Source organism: Telopea speciosissima, chromosome 5 (genome assembly GCF_018873765.1).
Source record: "Telopea speciosissima isolate NSW1024214 ecotype Mountain lineage chromosome 5, Tspe_v1, whole genome shotgun sequence".
NCBI classification, from domain to species: domain Eukaryota; kingdom Viridiplantae; phylum Streptophyta; class Magnoliopsida; order Proteales; family Proteaceae; genus Telopea; species Telopea speciosissima.
In genome coordinates, this window is record NC_057920.1 from 66614796 (window position 1) to 66635603 (window position 20808).

Here is a 20808-nt window from a genome sequence, read left to right on the forward strand (position 1 = left end):
CATGCATGTTGGGTATTCAAAGGTAAAAACTTCAAACCAAATTCTTTGCCATGGGAAAATGATTACGTCGTCCCCCCCCACCGTCCACCCCCACGACTCAACTCACTCGATCACCTTAATTAGCAAAAGATGTATCTAATGGTGTTTTGTAATAGTTTCTGTCTACCCATTGTATTGGCATAAATACCTCAAAATAGTTTTTCGTTTTCTCTCCATTTGATACAATTTCGGTGTGAGTTCAGTTCCTCTACACGTACCAACAAGTGAACGTACATGTGAGAACCAACCACCGGTCCTAATTTTGCCATTTACAAAGGGAGGAAGGGTTTTTCTGTGTGACCCATTTGCTTAGAAAGTAAGATGAGTTCTTATTTTTTATTTTCCTCCCTAGGTTTGGTTTATTTCTTTATAAAATCAACGAAACTAGGTCCTACGTCACATTTGCTTTCAGGGAAAGTAACCGAGTGGCGGATTGGTTGGCGAAGCTAGCTTGTGAAACAAATGCTAATAAGTTTTTCCAAACTGGGGAAGAACCACTAGGGGAACTTAGACAGATTCTATGGGAGGATAAGATTGGCCTTCCGGTTCTTAGAAAGTAGTTTGTTTTGTCTTGCATTCTTATCTTTTGTTTTTTTTTTTTTTTCATGTATAGGGATGGGGTTTTTTTTGAAGTATTTTTGAGAGATGTATCTCCTTTGGGTTGGGGTAAGGCGACTATGTCCCCCCTTGTACCTTTTAAGTTTGATTCTTTTTCATTTAATAAAATTCTAGGGGCTTCCCCGGATCCCAGATAATATTCAGGTTACAAAAAATAAAAACAAACAAACAAACAAACAAACTAGAACAAAGAAGAGTAAATATGTTACTTCCTCTATCTTGTCTTATAGTTCTTGGCATAAAATAGTGGACCTAACTTTATCTAAACAAAAATTCTTATCCTCCCTAGGTTTGGTTTCTAAGTCTGCAATGTGACGCGAGAATGTCCATCTCCACTAAACTCTGGGACCCAAGCGAAGCTGCCATGAAACTTCTTCTTGCACACTTGGGATGGTTTGGCCTTAGGAACGTTCGTTCGGTGAATATGCCAACAATGCAATGTTTGGGATCTTTAACCAAACCACTAGTCCTTCGTAAAGCTCTTGATACTTTTCTTTCACAAACAGCCAAAGTCCCTTAAAACACCTTCTTCACTCACACACTCACCCTATCCTATCAAAGTCTAAATAAGTCTCTATGGATGTTGTTTCAATTCCAACGAGCTTGAAGCAACTTAAGCAACAAACACTACTTACCCGGCCGGCATCTTCCTGCTCGCTCTAATGGCAACTGCTATTGTATCCAAGCCAACATTATCTAAATGGTTCTCCAACAAGAGCTTCATGCTAAGCGTCCATCGCTTTCATCATCGCTTTCATCATCACTTTCATCATTCCAAATCCGACCTGAACCTTCTTGTCTCTCAGACCGAGATTACTACTCCTCCTCCTCCTCCTATCACACCCAAAGAACAATCAAGAAAGGAAGAACTCCAAGAAATATTTCGTCACTTTGATGCTGATGGTAATGGGAATATCTCAGGATCTGAACTCAGATCCTACCTTGCTTCCATAGGGGAGTTCATGTCCCCTGAGGAAGCCCAAGGTGTGATCAATGATCTCGAAGCAGCAGGCAGCGACAATTTAATTCTGGATTTTGACGAATTTGTGAAGTTGATGGAACGCGAAGGTGGGGAGGATAATCTGAAAAGAGCCTTTGAGATGTTTGTGGTGGAGAAGGGTTCAGGGAACATTACATCAGAGGGGTTGCAGAGGATGTTCAGTAGCCTTGGATACAAAATATCAAATGAAGAGTGCAAGACCATCATACAAGCATTCGACTGCGATGGCGATGGTATGCTTGGTTTCCCTGAGTTCCAGCAGATGATGGCTTAATCGATCGCACCATTAATGTTTGCACCGTTTATATGTGTGTGTTTGTGGGTGTGAGTGTGGGTGTGGGTGTGGGTGTGTGTGCTTGTGTTAGCACATGCAAAGATGTTTACAGACATAAAAACAAAAATGGTCTTTCCCTTGTTTGGTTAAGAAGCTGCAATGCAAGTGGGGTTAGGCACTAGGACTGTAAATGTCTGTAAGACTGGTGGTGTCATGTAATGAAAAATTATGTACAACTTTGCTATTTATTGAGTATGAAGTTAAATTTGGTAATGTCTTGGGATCCATATGTTCTACGACGTAGGCTGCCCAGACACAAGGTGACACGTATTGACCGCCTAACCCTTGCCCGAACAAGGATAAGGTGGTCATTGCACGTACACAGGCATTACAGGGCAACGTGCTGTAGAAGATTTGTGTTGAATGTCTTGTTAGTCTAAAGGTGGCAAATTGCTTTTGCAACATTGAGAGAATGACCAACTAACCACACATATGCCCCTCAAGTAATTAATGAGAACTCTATTTTTTTTTGGCGGTGGGATGACTGATATGCGAGAGAGAGAGAGAGCATGTGGGGCCTCTCTACTTCGGGTCAATTCTCAGAGGCTTCGGCCTGGGAAGGTTTGAGGGTGAAGGCTGCTGAACCATGGTGGGGTTGGGTGGTATGGCATTGCTGTTTGCAACCTCGTGCCGCAGTCTTTGGTTGGAGATTGGTACAAGGAGGACTACCAACGGATGACAAGGTAACTTGCAGAACCATTCCTTTGGTGTCCAGATGTGATCTATGCCAAGCTGATGTTGAAACAGCCACACACATCTTTCTTGAATGTAACTTCTCAACTCAGATTTGGAGGGAAGTGGTGTTCGGCCTTAATGCAAGCTGGGAAGGATTCCCATCTATCGAGCTACTGTTCTCATGGTGGAAGAAAAACATTAGAGTGATGCCGTTACCAGAAATGTGGGGTGCACTACTCGTTTTAATCTGTCAATAGATTTGGATGGAAAGAAACAGACGAAGATATGACAATAGAAGAAATGGCCCTGTACAAGTAGCTAAGATGATTCACAATGAGGTTTCGATATGGACAAGCATCAAGGGAGTCAAGGCCAAAACGGTTCAGGATTTGGTGTTGGCAAGAAAGTTGAACCTCCCCCTTGTTAAGACTTCCACAAAGCACATTATTGAGGTAATGTGGAAAAGGCCCTTGAATGAGTGGTATAAGCTCAATGTTGATGGCTCATCGCTAGGGAACCCAGGCGCCATTGGTGCAGGTGGACTCATCAGGAATCACCTTGGTGCAGCAATTCGGTGCTTTTCCTCATACCAAGGGGTGGGAACCAATTTCATGGCAGAGATGGAAGCCTTTCTGGTTGGTGTGACTGAAGCTCGAGCCTTGGGCATCAAGAACCTATGGATTGAAACCGATTTAGCAGCTTTAGTACTTGCGGTTCTATCTCCCCAAATCCCTTGGATCTACTTACAGAGATGGTGGGCAGTCAAGTCCTACCTGGATGACATACAATGGAGAATCACCCACTGTTATAGGGAAGCAAATGTGGCTGCAGACGCCTTAGCAAATCATGCAGCAAAGCAAAAGTCTTTGAGTTTTTGGAACACTCCTCCTTGCTTCATTGCTGCGACAATTTCTTCTGATATGCAGGGCAGACCTTATTATAGATTTCCCTAATTTGTTTAGGAAATTAATTGTATTTGGAGATCTCTGGGCTGGGGTATCCCTAGATTCCTAGAGATGGGCGGAGTTCTTTGAAACACTATGTACCATATTTTCATTTCTTAGTAATACATACATTGCTGATCTTTAGCAAAAAAAAAAAAAAGAGAGAGAGAGCGAGCAATGCTATTTTTGTTAAGAGAAAAAGAACTTTGTCCGGGAGTGTGGCCTATGCCAGCACTCCCATGAGTCTATCTCTATCCTCCCCACATGAAAAGACAGCTCTGTCCCTTTGTTTTAAGGAGGAGAGAGATAGACATATGGGAGTGCTGGCGTAGGCTACACTCCCAGACAGAAAACTGCTTCCCTTTTGTTAATTGTAAAATGAATCATGGAACATTCATGATACATAAACATACCTATGAAAAAAATATTAAAATAGTTGAATATATATCTTCTTTTTTTTGGTAGAATAATATATATCCACTCAGTAAGATAGAAAGTGTAATGTACAAATAATGTTTTCTAACAAATAAATGCCACATTATATTATTGGGAGGGGTTTTCTGTTCGAGAGCATGTTTCCTACATTAGCGAGAAGACCAATGGGAGCGCACATGGAACATTAATAGGGATATAATTTCAATTTGGATCCTCTACTGCTGAGCTGCCCGGTAGGACCGTGTTGCCCAAACACGGTGCTGCGTGCAATGTCCGCCTTACCCCTGCCCAAATGCCTTACCCGAGTGGGGGTAGGGTGGTCTTTGCACGCAGCACCGTGTCTGGACAGCACGGTCCTACCGGACAGCTTGGCAGTAGAGGATCTAGATCCATTAATTTCTACCTTTCACCGGGGGGGGGGGGGCAATCATTTTACCCCATCATGTCTCTATGCTCAGGAGCCATGCACCCATTTTGGAAATGATCCAAAGGAATTTTTCCATTTTCTTTGGGATACCCGAGGCCTCTTCTAGAATCTTACAACTCTGACTATTTATGTTCTAGAATCTTAAAACTCATCTCGAAGGTTTTTTCAAGGCAGCACTGTATTTGGATTGATTGAATATATAAGAGATATCTCAAAAAAAAAATCCTTTTGGCCAGCCTCTTGGTCTCTAGATTCGTTGCCGGTTTGTAAGCATATGTTGAAACTAAGACCCTTGGTAAAGGATGCTATTGTCTACTATATTAGTGATGGTTTCTCGACTTATCTGTGGCTGGATCATTGGCATCCCCATTGTGTGTGCCCTTTGACATCTATGGGGATTGAATCAGATTGGATGCAGGGTCGGATAGATTGGATCTTATTGTAACGACTCAAACCCGGATAGGGTACAAGGTGCTGCTCTCACATCCGTTGATTTAAAAAAAAAATCTTGATCATCCTGTTTCTCTCTACATGCTTACAACAGGAGTCTTACGTAGTAAAAGTATTAAGCTACGGTTTGCATCTCAAAATCCTTCAATTGCTCAATTACATGTCTGGTGGCTACAAAATAAAACTAATTAAATAAGACTAATACATCTGTTTCAGAATCCTCCTCAGCTTACCAACTTGCATTTACTGGTCTATAGGGGAGAAATAGTGGGTGAGCTAAGAAACCCTGTGAGAAGAAAAGAAAGAATTCACCATATAAATAGCAGATACAAATCAATAACTACAATACATGAAAGGTTTAGATATAATCATGATACAAGCAACAAAAATGGAGGTTTTACAAGAGCTATTTGAATGGAATCTCATGGAGAATCACTCATGTTTTTTGCAAAGTGAATGTGGTAGCAGATCGCTTGGCAAAGCATACTGCAACAACAAGAATATTTTCAGGTTGGGATTGTGCCCCTTTTGTTCTTTAGGATTATAGCTGGGATTCGCAAATGAGGCCCAAATATCGATTCTCATAATTTTGTTTATATCTTTTGATTGAGTCCCCGCTCTGTTGATGACAATGCGGAAGGTGGAGCAATGGCTCAATGGTCTTTCCTAGCTCTTATAGTGCTGTAGATTTTTTATAACATTACTATACTCCTTTGTTGACTCTTAGTAAAAAATAATGATATAAGCAACCGATAGGGTGTAAATGAGGAGTCTTGCTTGCTTTTTGATGTTGTTTCTTCGTCCACTTTAGTGAGCAATTTCTTCCCCCTCCCCTCTCTATAATGCTCCTCCTCCACAAAAAAAAAGAAAAAAAGAATTGGGCTTTTAGCAGCATAGAAGATCAAATATGGTGAAACCATGATAACCATATGGGAAGGGATGGAATTACATGCCTTCTTGGTTTAATTAGTTTGAACAAGTCAATTTAAAAATAGAATAACCAGTAACAAGTGAAAAACAAGGAATATTACATCTGAAAAGTATAGTTACCAAATGTATATGGTAAGAGCTTTAAGTAGTTTACACAATCATGATTACAAAAGTTTCATTTTCTTGTTTAAACTAATTTCACTTCCTCTGTTTTATTTGCGACTAGACATAGTCTTAAGTCCTTTCAAACTCCAAAAGTAAATATTAGGGTACAGTTTCCTTTTTAATTTTGGGTGCAAATTGTTGTCACCATAGTGGTATGCTAAGATGTTTTAACCTTACCAAAGTGTTGTTCCCTTTTTTTTTTTTTTTTTTTTCTTCTTCTTCTTGAATATATTTGATGACCTATCCAAAAAAAAATGTTGTAACCTTCTTTTAAGATAATACACCAAAAATTTGTAAAAAAAAAACTTTAAAGTTAAACATTTTTGGGTAAAAGTATTGCAATAATATAGAAATTAAAATTGAGAATAAAATATAGCTTTTTGTTATAAATATACTATAAAATATAATATTTCTTACACCATGTAATGTATACTAAAAAATGGGAAAAGTTTTCATATACGGTCGTGTAAACCATGTATGTGAGAGGGTGGGAGTTTCAAGACATTAATTAATGGGTGGGGATTTATGACTTTTTCAATTCTTTGTGAGAGACCCTCTCACACACACGGCTTACACAGCCGTGTATGAAAACTTTCCCCATACAAAATTTATAAAAATTTGATATAATTAGAAGAATAAAATCAAGTCCATGAAATTAAAAAAAAAAAAATCTCTTTCTAAACAACTAAATAATTCACAGTTGATTGGTGAATATTAAAAAATCAATTAAAAATTAGACATTAAAAAAAGAGCGTACCCAGTGCAGGAGGCTTCAGCCACTACGGGGTCTGGGGAGGGTCATAATGTACGCAGCCTTACCCCTTCTTTCGCAGAGAAGCTGTTTCCAGAATAAAAAATTAGACATTGTAGTATAATAAATTAAATGATAAATTACAAAAAAACACATGATTAATCATGCCATTTTAATATGTCTTCCTTCTTTCTTCTATATATAATATTACTTCCTTCTTTTTTCTATATTAAGTTCCATAATTTACCTTCCAGGGTTTTTATATTCTAACTCGGTACTGTAATTGGACAATCTTGGGCTGGATTATTCATTTGAACTCATCCATGTTGTGAGAATAATTACCTACTCATCCCCACCGAATGTTAGTGCAACTCGTCACTTACACAAGATACTCAGTGACATTATTCATCTGTCACTATTATATCTGGTTTTATAATTAAATCAATCTTGCTATTTTCAGGTGATAACTGAATAAGATATCATTTTCACTACATCTTACTGAACCGGATGGTTCTTTATTTTTTTTCCCCTTCTTATATATAGAAGCGGGTCGGGTAAAGCTCCAACAGATTAAAGCATTGCCCCACAAGTATTAGATCCAATGAAATTTGAGCGGTTGAATTGACTTAACGCCCCTGTGGTGTTATTCCCATCTTGTGATGCGGATTATTCTTAGGATCTAAACTCTCTTTTTTGTTTTTTGTTTTTTATTTTATTTTATGTTTTTTTGCTTTGTGAGGTGGAAGAATTGAGGTGGGAAAGTACTGATATGGCACTTCAAAATCCCATTCCAACTTTATTTGTTTAACCTTAAGGTGGTTAACTTACAAAAGCCCAGGAACAATATTAAATGCTTTATTTGCTAATGTGACACTTAGAAATCAAATTCGACTCCTCTACTTCTGCCTGCCCCTACTGTCGTGTGCTCCTCACACACAAGTAAGGCGGAATGTATTGCCTTACCCCTGCCCGAGCGCCTTGCCTGAGCAGGGGTAAGACGGTACTTTCTGTTGCGCTTGTGTGTGGGGGTACACGGCAATACCGGGCAGGCGGAAGTAGAAGAGTCGGATCCCTTAAAAATCACACCCCTATGCTATCCAAAAAATGAAAGACTTTGGTTACTGATCATGAGAAAGTAAAAATCCTACCCCTGTTTCTTAGAACCCAATCCCACCACATTCCCACCCCATCCTTTCCATCAAACAAATGGGGCGTTAGGGGGTGGGCATGCTGGGTATTCAAAGTTAAAACTTGAAACCAAATTCTATGCCATGGGAAAATGATTTCGTCTCTCCACCCCCTTCCCCCACAAACCCAACTCACTCGATCATCTTAATGAGCAAAAGATGTATCTAATGTTGTTTTGGTAATAGTTTCTATCCACCCATTGTATTGGCATAAATACCCGAAGGTGGTTTTTGCTTCCATTCGATATGATTTGGGTAACCCACTCACTCAGAAAATAGAACAAAGAAAAGGAAATATTTTACTTCCTCTATATAGTGGACCTAATTTTATTTAAACAAAAAATTCTTTGTTCTATAATTAAGGATCTTACGTTCTTGTTTTAGCTTCCAACCCAATTTATGACGATGGAAAAATGGAGCCTTATATTTGTATGATAAGCGAATGGGGGTTTCTATAAGTGTGTAGTGTGACGCGAGAATGTCCGTCTTTTACTCAATTCTGGGACCCAAGCGAAGCTGCCATGAAGCTTCCTCTTGCGCCTTTTAGGGTGGTTTGGTTTTTGGTGACATTCCCATGTACGTCCGTTTGGCTAATATGCCAACAATGCAAAGTCTATATAAGTCTGTTTGGATGTTGTTTCGTTTCCATCACAGCAACGAGCTTGAAGCAACTTAAGCAACAAACTCTTATTACCCGGCCGGCATCTTTCTGCTCTCTCTAATGGCAACTGCTATTGTTTTCAAGCCAACATTATCTAAATGGTTCTCCAACAAGAGCTTCATGCTAAGCGTCCATCGCTTTCATCATCATCGCTTTCTTCATCACTTTCACCATTCCAAACCTGACCTGAGCCTTCTTGTGTCTCAGACTGAAATTACTCTTCCTTCTCCTCCTCCTCCTCCTCCTCCCAAGGATGACTCATGTCCCCCTGTGAGTAGTACTGTTCCTATCCCACCCAAAGAACAATCAGGAAAGGATGAACTCCAAGAAATATTTCGTCACTTTGATGCTGATGGTAATGGGTATATCTCAGGATCTGAACTCAGATCCTACCTTGCTTCCATAGGGGAGTTCATGTCCCCTGAGGAAGCCCAAGGTGTGATCAATGATCTCGAAGCAGCAGGCGGCGACAATTTGATGCTGGATTTTGACGAATTTGTGAAGTTGATGGAACGCGAAGGTGGGGAGGATGATCTGAAAAGAGCGTTTGAGATGTTTGTGGTGGAGAAAGGTTCTGGGAACATTACATCAGAGGGGTTGCAGAGGATGTTCAATAGCCTTGGATACAAAATATCAAATGAAGAGTGCAAGACCATCATTCAAGCATTCGACTGCGATGGGGATGGTATGCTTGGTTTCCCTGAGTTCCAGCAGATGATGGCTTAATCGCATTACAATGTTTGCACTTGTTCTATGTGGTTAGAGTTAATATATATGCTGTGTGGGTTTGTGTGTGTGTGTTTGTGTGTTAGCACATACAAATAAGTTTACAGACACGGCCTTTCCCTTGTTTGGTTAAGAAGCTGGAATACAAGTGGGGTGGGGTTAGGCATTAGGACTGTAAAAGTCTGTAAGACAGGTGACTGTCATGTAATAATAATTTATTATGAACAAGTTTGCTATGTACGTATTGAGTATGAAGGTCAAGCCTGGTAATGTCTTGTTAACCTAAAGGGGGGTGGCAATTTGCTTTTGCAACATTGAGAGAATGACCAAACTAACCACCCATATGCATCTCATGCATGGAGCTAGCAAGAGAGAGAGAGAGAGAGAGAGAGAGAGAGAGAGAGAGAGAGTAAAATGAATCATGGAACAATAGTGATACATATACCTACTCTATGAAAAAAAAATTGAAATAGTTGAGTCTTGCACAATTAGCATCAAGACTATCATAGAGAGGAGCAACTTACATAGATTTATGGTATTGAATTGATTGAATTTCAGCCTAAAATTTTACAAGTCTAGATTATTCTCAAGAAATCCAATGGATGGAATTGTAACATCACTATTTCACATGACACAAAGAGTTGTGTGATGCATAGATTCTATGGTGGACAAGCTTTTCTAGAAAATTTATATCAATATATATTTACTTTGGAAGATAGAAAGTATAATGTATAAATAATGTTTCTTAATTGGAGAAATTGCATTTTGACACCTTGGGAGATCGTTCCAGTAATATGATCTAGGCCCAGCTGAATCCTGTGGCCGATCGAATGGCAAAAATTACAATATCACTCTCTACTATTTTTTTTTGTACCCAGACGGTTCCAAATAGAGCCAAGACCCATAGGATGCTTTATTTAACCATTTTAGGCCCTTTCATGAAATTTCACCCAAATCAGATACATTTTGCAAAAATGACCATTGTGTCTCTGGTATTTTCTTAGTATCTGAACCACATGGATTTTATCCAAAACCTTTTTGTTTTAGTCTTATATGGCTATTTAGAGAATGCGTTTGAAATTTCGTTCAAATCCAATGACATTTGGTATTTTTTGTAATTGGGATATGATCGTTTTTGCTCTTGGTATTTTTCTCGTTTGAAATTTCGTTCAAATCCAATGACGTTCGATAGTCTAGATTGCCAAGACATTTACAGGAGACTCCAATGGAAGCATCACAAAGCTTGCATTCTGCTATATCATTTCTCATAATTGTATGGAGTAGAATATCCACTTATTCCGGAATAAAGTTCGAACCAAACCCTTATTAGAACCAATCCCTCCATCAACAGAGATGATTTATCTCAAGGAATTCAATCTTCAAAGAATCAATAAGACAATCTCCTAATCAAAGGAGATGATTTATCCCAAAGGATTCCATCCACAAAGGACTAGCAAAACTTACCTTCAATAGAAAAGGTTACCCATGGAGGGAGGACAAGTGATAAGAATATTGGATGACTCATGACACCTCCTACTTCCTTATATGTTCTCATGACACCTCCTACTTATTTTAATGGAGGAACTGTCTGTCACTCGTCCATAAATAAGGATTTCATGCTATGGAAGAGATAACAAAGAGAATTGCTATATATTGCCATGGATGTAGGTTTACCTTAAACCGAACCACGTTACATTATTGTGTTCTTTTATGTCAGGGTTCTCCCCCAAAAGGCCCTCTGTCCACTAGAAGCTTATTCTTGTCCCGATCTTGGGGGTGCATCCCTCGGCCCATGGGGAATTAGCTTTGGGTGTGTAACAGCCAAAGTCTTTTCTTTGTTTTTTATGTTGAGAGGGCTCTTGATGCCTTGTTGGTGGCCTAGTGGAGGTGTTGTATCTTGTGTTAGTTTTGGGTCCTATTTTACTGGCTTTGAGGGAAGCTCTTTGATCTCTAGGGCCTATCCCTTGAGTAGAGATTCCCCTTGCTTTTGTATATTGTTTTCTCTTTTCTTTCTAATAAATTTGATTCTATTGATCAAGAAAAAAAGTTGAGCTTGAAACCGGTTTGGATCCAGATTAATTAATTAAGTTCATCAGCGATAAACGTCCAATGGATTTCTCAGTGTTTCAAAACAAGAAGAAAACGTTTTTTTGCATCATTAGAGATATCAAAGCAGATATTGAGGATAGTTGTAGAGTTGATATTCGTAAGGGTTTGAAATCTCCCCGGAACCTCTACCTAGTCAAAAAATGGACAGTCCACCCAATCTGGGAGAGGTGGGTGGTATTGATGAGCTGATCCTCGTGGTTGTTCTTTGTTTCTTGCTTGTTGGTGTAGGATTGTCTTGTAGTGCCTTCCCGACCTAGTTTTATTGTGGGGCCGTCTAAGTGTAGGGGTTCCTAGCCCTAAGTCTTAGCAAGGTTGCCTTCCGGTTGTAATTGTTTTCCTCTCTTTTGCAATAAATTGATATTACTTTTACATAAAAAAAATCTCTATGTATCGATCCTTTGTAGTTAAGTAACTGAAATTATGCATAAAATATCTAGATCCAACCCATATATGTGATCCATTGAAATTACTTTGGTTCCTTCAATATATCTCAATATTTCAAGAATAAGAAATCCATTTGGTAGTTCAATTTATGAGAATAATTCTCTATGTTTCTTTGGGAGAGGGTGTTGATGGTGGTCAGACCATCAGGAGAAGAAGAAGAGTTGTTTCTTTTTAACATGCAACTATTGCTTTGCCCTCAAATTTACCATGTGGTCATTAAAAAGCAAGAGTCGATGCAAATTCTGATATGTATGTCTCGAATTCTTTTTGAAGAATGACCCGCTTTGACACTTTTTGGTGGCGACCCAAATGGAACTTTTTCTAAGAACTTTACCCGCTTTGTTGTAAGGTGTGAAAGAATTTTGGGGTTTTTAGTTTTAGGATTTCTGGGAGAGTGAAGCAGCGTCGTTTTGGGTGTTCTTGTGAGATCTCCATTGTAACTTTCTCCGATTTACGTAATGATACAACTTCGCCTTCACCCGTGGACATAGCACATCATACTAGTGTGTGAACCACATTAAATTTCCGTGTCATCTTGCTCTGTTTTTGTTTAGTTTGTCTTTTGGCTGGTGTTTGTTCTAACAAATTCAATTGCAAAATTGAAAAAGCTTCTCACCTATTTCAGAATTTCAGTGAAATTTGATTTATATTTCACTAAAATAAGGTGGAGAAATGAAACCAAACAACTTCCAACATAGAAATCACCCCATGAAATCGAAATAGAAATCATACCAAATCAATCAGACTTTACATTGTTTCCTCATATTGGAATTGGATCCTGATCCTCTATGGCGCGCTGCCCATAGTGGTCTGAGCGCCGCAGATTGAGCCATGCGCGCAAAGATCGTCTTACCCCTGTCCAAACGCCTTGCCCGAGCAAGAGTAAAGAGGACATTGCATGCACGGCCCAGTCTGCACCACACAAGCCGCTACGGGCAGCTGAGCCGTATAGGATCTGTGTTGATTGGAATCACTCAAGGACTTGGGACCTGATGCCATGGAAAACGCTCCTTGCTTGGTTTTTTGTGGGTGAGAGTTTCTTTTTGAAGCTCATTGATGTTCTTTTTCGGCTTTGGCTGTTGTTGTAACTCTTGGGACTAGATGTCTGTTTCCCTTCCCCCACTCTCTAATAAACATCATATCCCCTGCTAGAGGACAAGGTTGTGCCGTGAACAGAGAATGTCGGATGTCTTCACTAAAAAATTCTATGTTAGTTGTCTGACTTCATCAATTCTGGGACCCAAACGAAGCTTCCATGCAGTTTCTTCTTCCAACCGAAAGTTCCATGTAACATAACACAGCTAACTTCTTGACTCATCCTGTTGTCTTCATCCTCTTTTTCACATCTATTTAAATCTCTCTCATTTTCTTTCGTCTCCCACAGAAACAAACACTACCCAATTCGGCCTTCCCTGCTCCAATGGCAACTACTGTTTCCAAGCCATCATTAGGTAAATGGTTCTCCAACAACAAGAGTTTCAGAATAAGCTTCGAACGCCTTTATCCTTCCAAATCTGACCTGTCAAGTCGTAATTTCTCTTTACCTAAGTCTGAGCTTATTGCTACTACTACTACTCCAAGAAGTACACCCAGAGACCGATCAAGGAAGGATGAACTCCGAGAAGTATTTGGTTACTTCGACACGGATGGCGACGGAAAAATCTCAGCTCATGAACTCAGATCTTACTTTGCATCCATAGGGGAGTACATATCGCTCAAGGAGGCTCAAGGTGTGATCAATGATCTTGATGCAGACGGCGACAATTTGATCAATTTAGAGGATTTTATGAAGTTGATGGAACGTGAAGGTGGACATGATGAGGATCTTAGACGAGCTTTTGAGATGTTTGAAGTGGAGAAGGGGTCAGGGTGTATTACTCCAAAGGGATTGCAGAAGATGTTCAGACGCCTTGGAGATGAAATATCACATGAAGAGTGCAAGGCCATGATAAAGATATTCGACGTCGATGGTGATGGTGTTCTTGGTTTCCATGAATTCCAGCAGATGATGGCTTAATCCTATAATTTGTATCTGTTTTATGTGTTTTTTGTTTTTCCCTGTCTCTCTGTGTGTGTGTGAAGGTTACATACACAACAATAGTAACCTTGTATTTGGATCCTCTACTAGTATTCCCCATATATGAATTAGTATTATTCCCAAGTGCTAGAGAAGACATTAATCATCTCTGTTTTTTTTTTTGGATGGAAAAACAAAAGTTATATTACTAAAGCAAAGGTAGATATACAGTATTCTTGGATTGAACATACTTAGCAAGGTTCATGGCTATAGCTATACAAAAAGGGTCTCCTTGCTTGTCAAACACTATTTCTTGGGCTATATCAGAGATATACACTAAATCATCTATTTTTCAGGAAAAGCTATCTTGAGGGTATTTTTGTAAAGTGTTGGGGCTTCCTCTCATCAAAGGGATGTTAGTTTGTGATTCAATTGACAAACTGATCAATTGTGATGGTCGTAGGAATGTTCTTCGAGGTGGTCATGTGGGTTCCCATATGATAACTCCAGTTATTGGCAGAATTCGAAGTCAATGGAATACAGATCATGGTGTTAAGGCGGTGGACGCGGTAGTTGAAAAACAACAGGTTGAAAAGGAGTTAGGAGTGGAGTCGCAAAAAATTCCATCTCCCTTTTCGGTAGAGGAGGAGACGCTTTTGGCCCGTGTGGCTTTCAATCGACTTTGTTTATATGCTGAGATCCCCCGACAATCGAATAGGATAAGGACCCCCTCGGTGCGTTTCACAGACCCCCTATAGCCTTATTTTATTATCTCTCTTGGGTGAGCGAGTGGTTTGTTACCCTCACCAATATGTTTTAGGACTGAGTCCCATTTTTAAGCTTCTTTCTTTGCCTCACAAAAAAAAAAAAAAAAAATTGACAAACTGACATTTCTACCATTGATCATATTTGATGCGAGAGAAACATACATGATGAGATGGGCTAATTCGTCGCACTCCAAACAACAAATATGATCCTCATATAACTGGTTGTTTGCTTCGGCCTGTGATGACCCCCTTCAAATTATTTCACCCATCCCGAGTGTCCTCTTTGTTAGGGTAGTTGGTAGGTGATCTTTGGTTTGTGGATTTTTTTTTTTATTTTTTTATTTTTTGTCTTTTTGATGCTCTTTTGAGTGTTATTCTTGGTTTTTGTTTCTAAGTATTGGGCCCAGTATTTTGTTTGATCCTTTTGTTGCTGATCTTTCAGTTGTATTGTAATTGTTTTTTCAGCTTTGTGTTCAATAAATTTTTTGGTAAAGGCTGGGTATGCTGGTGCTGTGCCCAGCCTGAGTCTGTCTCTCTCCTATTCCCTATGGAAATAACCCTTGCCCTTCCCAGCCCACCCTCTTCATTGGGCATTGGGCATGGCTGGTAGCTCCAGGAAAGCCAGCGGTGTGGCCAACCCTCTCCCTAAATTTTGTTAACAATCCAAAAAAAGAGGTAACCTTTCTCCTACCTAATTAACCAAATGCAACTTCCAAGCGCGGTTAGGAACCAGAACTGTTATACAGGCGGGTTTCTTTAATGGACAAGTTTGCATGTATTGAACTTGAACTTTGAAGTTGAATCTACTCTGCTATTAAAAAAAAAATGAAATTCTGGTTTTTGAGCAAGGGACTTTCAGTGTATTATTTCATAATTAATTTGAATCCAATTTGACTTGCCACATGGTAAATATTGTGGGTCCACTACTAATAATAATAACAAGTTTCGAATAATTCCTTTTTCTTACGGATTCATTATTTTTTAACATATATTCATTCGCTGTGGGCCATGGGAAACTCAATGGTTAAAAGTTGTGCTATTGCAACAGCCTCTCTTGTGAAGCGGGGGATAAGGTTGCATACATTTGTCCCCCCAGACCCTGCAATAGTGGGAGCCTCATACTCTAGGATGCTCTTTCATTGGCTGTGGGCCGTGGGAAACTTGGGCAATGGTTAAGTTGTGCTATTGCACCATTTGATTGCATATATCAACTACTAAGAAACTAGTTCCAGTACAAATATTTGTGATAATGCCTAATTTACAGTTATAAAATGTTGCATCAATTAATAAACAGAATTGAGAAGAGAATTTTCTCCTAGCTAGTATCCAGAACTTGCAGGAGATCTACTTTGAAATATTTGTCCCTTATAACAAGAACAAATGTTTATCCTAGACCATACTTAATTCCTACCATTCTACCAATTAAAGGTTCATAAGTATGACTATATTACAAGTTATGAAAGATACCAAGGAGATCATTTTCTTGATTTTCATAATCTTGTTGTGATGCCAGAAGCTTATGCAGAGTTCTCCAATCTACAAACTCTCCATTGTAATCCTCCTTTGATGTACCACTAGGCTCAATACCTTCTCTATTAACTAAACTGGTAGACAGTGTAGGGCTCTCTAGTTGTGGAAGATCAAAGAGTTGATTATCTACACAAGCATTCTTGGATAAAAGTTCTTGCTCAAAGCAAACAGGTCCATGAGGAAAATTTGTGGTTCCTTGATAATGGTTAATTACTTGCATATGACTTCTATTATCTGCAAATGCTTGAATACCAATGTGGTCATGATCTCTTCCATAATAAGCGCGATTAATCATCTGAAAACCCTGTGAATGACTTGGAATTTGTTTCTTGAATGCTCGACACACGGCCCATCCTTCTTCCTGTGGTTTAATTCATGTTTTGGTAAATTTTTTTTTTTATCCAAATCATAAATTTATTGGAACTTTATGACTAAACTTACCTGAAGGGGTCCATGCTCAGATGTTTGGAGCCGATATTCATGCATGATCCAGTCAGTTTTTTTCCCATTGGGTGCACGGCCTCTGTAGTACACTAAGGTCTTTCTCATCCCTATAATTCTGTTCTTACAGAGCACTGCCTTGTCTCTCCCTGTTGCTTTCCAGAATCCGGCTGCCGTTGCTCTATTAGTCCTTGTTCCGGTTGGGTATTTCTTGTCTTTGTGACTGAAGAAGTACCACTCATTCTTTTCCTCATAACCTAGCTTGCATCTATCTACAAGAACCAATCACACATTTATATTGTTGGGGTTCCACGCAGAAGACGAAAGTAATAATCCCACATTGGATTTGCTCTCCTCTAGCCGTGGCAGGAGCTGGAGGATCCAGCCCAGCAAAAACATGGAGGTTTGATCATTTCATAGGGGGTCCGCCTGTGAAACACCCCCTGTTTTTGCTGGGTTGGATCCTCCAACTCCCGCCCGACTGGAGAAGAACCGAATTGACTTATAAGTACTTGGGTACCCTCTACTTAATGGCTAGCTTTTGTTAATCATACCTTGGATGTCCCATGGCTCTATTCTGTAGAGATCAATTTCAGTGATGACATCTATATCAATCTTCTGGGAGTTCACTTTTCTCTTGAGATAGTAACCCACAAGCTCTTCTTCTGTTGGGTGGAACCTAAAACCTGGTGGGACACAGGATTCCACTTCCATTGGAGATGTTTACCTGAGAATCAAAGGGCACACTGAGAGAGAGAGAGAGAGAGAGAGGGAGTCCCAATCCATAGAAATACTCTAGAAGGTCTTTGGATTGGATGGTTGATGACTTTAAGTCATCAGGTAGTCTATTTTTAAGCACAGGGAAGTTGTCTCATATGAAGCTTTTGGACCAGTGGATCCCACTAATGAAATATTAAACCATTGCTTTACTTTTACCTAATAGACACCTAGCCGTCCTATATACCTAATTTAGAATGAAAATGATTAAAGACTCAAAGCTCACAACTAAAAGCAGTCTACTTGTCTGTTCAGAAAAGTCTTCAGTCATACACATGCCAAAGCATGCAGTCAATTTTTAATGTCAAGTTGGTTAACATGTTCATCATTAAGGACCAGTTAATCACAATTAAGAACTCATCACTTTTGACATTAAGAAAGCTTGCATGCATGCTAATGAAACAATTCTAGTTACTGTACACATTTCTTGGAAGAAGCACAGAGACCAAGGTCGTGACTAACATTCTTAAGAGATGTATGATTCCATCAAACTAAATTATCTCCTCTAGTTCCCTGCCCGGCCCAGTTCCCCCAGTGCCTGATCCGTGGTAGGAGAGGATCTTTTTCCTCATTGAAGCAACTTAAGTGTCTACTAGCTAAAACTTTGCTTTAGTTAGATGAATTTGGCCAAAGTAAACAAGTTAAATAGGCAAAGAGAGCACTAAAATTTTGACTTTTAAGAGTTTAGAAGCACAAACATAAGTTGTGTTTTATTTTGAGTGAAGAAAACTCCATGCCCATGGTGGTGGAAAACCCACCCCCACAACCACCATGATTCACAGCTTCATTCAAAGGTGGCCGGAAAATATCCATCCCATTGAGTTCGCCGTCGCAATTCTAAAGAAGGTCTATCTCTAATCCCTTAACACAAGTTATGGGGGTTTTTTTTTTTCTCGCTAAAAGATCCTTTGTATTAAGAAAAGATTAAAATCGAATATACATCCTGAAGATAAGAAACAGAGAATCATAAAAAATAAACATCAACAAGAAACAAAGTCAAAATTCCCACCTACGAGCATAACCATCAGCAAGAAAAACATAACCCGCCAAACACTAGAAATTAATAGCAAATCCTAAAACATATTATGCATCTTATGAAAAGAAAGATTAAAGCACTGATGTCAACATTTGAATCATACTAAACTAATAAGCATAAGAAACTATGTTTTGAGAGTACTAACCGAAAAATGTGAATTTGCTGTGCTCTTCAGCTTGCCTCTGTGAGAGAGAGAGGTGTGTTGTGGTGTGGTGTGAAGGGATAGAGGAGGCAAGATATAAACAAGAGATATAGAGAGGGGGGAAAACTGGAAAGGGTGTTATCGATTGCGCGTGGGGGTGGTAGAGATGAAAGGGTTATTTGGACGGCGTGACACCAAATTTTCACGCCACCCTCCACCGATATTTTATGTCTCAAGATTTACCCACACAACCCAAAGAACACTCCTTCATTGGCTAATACAGCTAGCTCTTCAATTCCTCTTCTGTGTTTGGTGCGCCGCCCTTTGCCATGTGTCAACCTCTATAGATTGCCACCTCACTACCAAGTCAGATTCCTGCCAATCAAGTGAGAATATTACGAGTGCAAACCCACTCCCTTCCCCCACATTACTTAACGTAATGTATTCCTTTCCTTTCCTTAATTAGTTAATCCCTAATATTTATTGAAGAATACTTTTCCATCATATTTCCTGTTTTAGATCTAAGAACCTTATTTACTTCTTCCCTGTGCATTATTTAAGTATGAAAACTGGCCAACTTGAACCCATGATTTGGTCTAAGTTCAGATTGGGGGCGACCTGCAAACTCATTATTTCCAAGTTGATCTGTGAGCCAATAAGCACATTCATGAACGAATTATTAGTTTAAAATATGGTTTTAATCACCCCAAATGACAATAATTTTAAGTTTTCTGGTCAAAAAATATGTTTGACCTAGAGATTGAACCATTTAACCAGTCTGGGTTGAACCATGCATGATCCAGTCCCTTTTAAGACCCCCAAAGATGCTTCTTTCTAGAATGAATGTGACAGAATAGGAAGTATGGGGGAGCTTGATCTCGTTCTAGTGCTCATGACTCTTGAATCCTCAAAATAACAAAAATCCTAATTCCAACGAGGAAGAAGAGCGAGCAAAATAACAATTAGATTATAAACTTCAAGACACTTTATTTCGTCCAAAACAATCCTTATATAAAGAGGTCGGATTACAAAAGAAAACAAAACCTAAACAGAATAGGATACGAAGTAATATAGAAAATTAAAATGTGGAACAAAAAATTCTGAAATCAACTTTGGAGGCTGTGTAGACCCTTAAAACATGAGAATTTGGTCTCAAAAAATGGTCTAATGAATGAATTTGTTGGATAACCTACAGAGCGTTGGATGCTTTTTCTGAAAAGGCATTATGGTTCATGTAACACTATTCTAGCAAAAAATTACGATCTTCAAAAATTAAACTGAAAAATTAATATCTTCGATTAAATCGGATAGTCTTCTACCAATGGAATCGATCCAAAAATTCTTATAAAATCTTCTTTACATCAAATTGGTTAAGTTCATCTAAGCAAGCTCTCCGTCATCTCTCTTTTGGTAGATGATAAGTCGATTTCTCTCTTGGTGGAAATATATAGTCCTCTCAACCTCGGATATATAGGTCCACATACACTAAGAAGGTTTTGGTCGGATCAGTTAAACCAATTGGAAAATGCCTAATATACATTTAGATAGGTTGAGAAAGAAAATCTCATTACTCATTATGTGTAGTGACCCACCATTAAGGTACCCTCCACTTAGGCCTGACTATAGGGTGTTTCAGTATAGACACATAAGGATGATAAGTAATTATGAATGTCTTAGCCGCCATATGTTTGTTCTCATTCCACAATTGAATACTAGTGTGTTCACACAGCATGCCGAACCGGTCTTTTAGATTGAGATAAACCGGTCCAACTCATGAACCATTCTAGTGCAGAATGTTGATGCGAAAATGACTGTCTAATCTCATGTAAATCAGATATTAATGATCATCCGGACTTGGTTGTTGAACCGGATCGAACCTGTTTTTGGTTCTCGATTGCTCTAACTCTCCAATCGGGTTTGGTTTAAGTGAAAAATAACTGACTTAGAAATGGAGAAATCCATCAATTTTCAGGGAGACCAGCCAAAAATCTTCCAAGTGGACCTCACTCAATGAATCCTGGTTTTTGGCTTAATGGAAATTGTATCTGGTTCGGTCTGTTGTCTATGAATTAAGCACATTTATCAAGACTACAGTGGTACTTAATTAAGCCCTAACATAAGTTTGATTACTAAATCAAAAACATAAAAATGCTCCAAAAAGTATAAGAGAGAGAATGTTCATTGCTTAGGAATATAATAAGAT

General features: G+C 39.1%; 4 protein-coding genes across 4 annotated transcripts; 3 read left to right on the forward strand and 1 right to left on the reverse strand.

The window, feature by feature from the left end:
* Nucleotides 1-1319: 1319 nt before the first annotated feature.
* Nucleotides 1320-1931, forward strand: LOC122663322 (calmodulin-like). The gene has a single exon (XM_043859002.1). The coding sequence runs from the start codon at nt 1320-1322 to the stop codon at nt 1929-1931; it is 612 nt and encodes a 203-aa protein (XP_043714937.1).
* Nucleotides 1932-8676: 6745 nt separating this feature from the next.
* Nucleotides 8677-9451, forward strand: LOC122663323 (probable calcium-binding protein CML41). Its single transcript, XM_043859003.1, has one exon. The coding sequence runs from the start codon at nt 8677-8679 to the stop codon at nt 9340-9342; it is 666 nt and encodes a 221-aa protein (XP_043714938.1). The 3' UTR covers nt 9343-9451.
* Nucleotides 9452-13283: 3832 nt separating this feature from the next.
* LOC122661139 (probable calcium-binding protein CML41) lies at nt 13284-13995 on the forward strand. The gene has a single exon (XM_043856462.1). The coding sequence runs from the start codon at nt 13316-13318 to the stop codon at nt 13910-13912; it is 597 nt and encodes a 198-aa protein (XP_043712397.1). The 5' UTR covers nt 13284-13315; the 3' UTR covers nt 13913-13995.
* Nucleotides 13996-16126: 2131 nt separating this feature from the next.
* Nucleotides 16127-18660, reverse strand: LOC122663324 (NAC domain-containing protein 30-like). The gene is made up of 4 exons (XM_043859004.1): nt 18609-18660; nt 17205-17377; nt 16651-16922; nt 16127-16570 (listed from the first exon to the last, which is right to left on the reverse strand). The coding sequence occupies exons 2-4, from the start codon at nt 17362-17364 to the stop codon at nt 16127-16129; spliced, it is 876 nt and encodes a 291-aa protein (XP_043714939.1). The 5' UTR covers nt 17365-17377; nt 18609-18660.
* Nucleotides 18661-20808: the final 2148 nt, after the last annotated feature.

Excerpts from the sequence above, each read along its gene's own strand:
- LOC122663322 (XM_043859002.1), top strand. The coding sequence starts at position 1,320 with ATGGCAACTGCTATTGTATCCAAGCCAACATTATCTAAATGGTTCTCC.
- LOC122663323 (XM_043859003.1), top strand. The coding sequence starts at position 8,677 with ATGGCAACTGCTATTGTTTTCAAGCCAACATTATCTAAATGGTTCTCC.
- LOC122661139 (XM_043856462.1), top strand. The coding sequence starts at position 13,316 with ATGGCAACTACTGTTTCCAAGCCATCATTAGGTAAATGGTTCTCCAAC.
- LOC122663324 (XM_043859004.1), bottom strand. The coding sequence starts at position 17,364 with ATGGAAGTGGAATCCTGTGTCCCACCAGGTTTTAGGTTCCACCCAACA. Across the intron at positions 16,923-17,204 it reads AGAGCCATGGGACATCCAAG|ATAGATGCAAGCTAGGTTAT; the intron begins GTATGATTAACA and ends TGGTTCTTGTAG. Across the intron at positions 16,571-16,650 it reads CTGAGCATGGACCCCTTCAG|GAAGAAGGATGGGCCGTGTG; the intron begins GTAAGTTTAGTC and ends ATTAAACCACAG.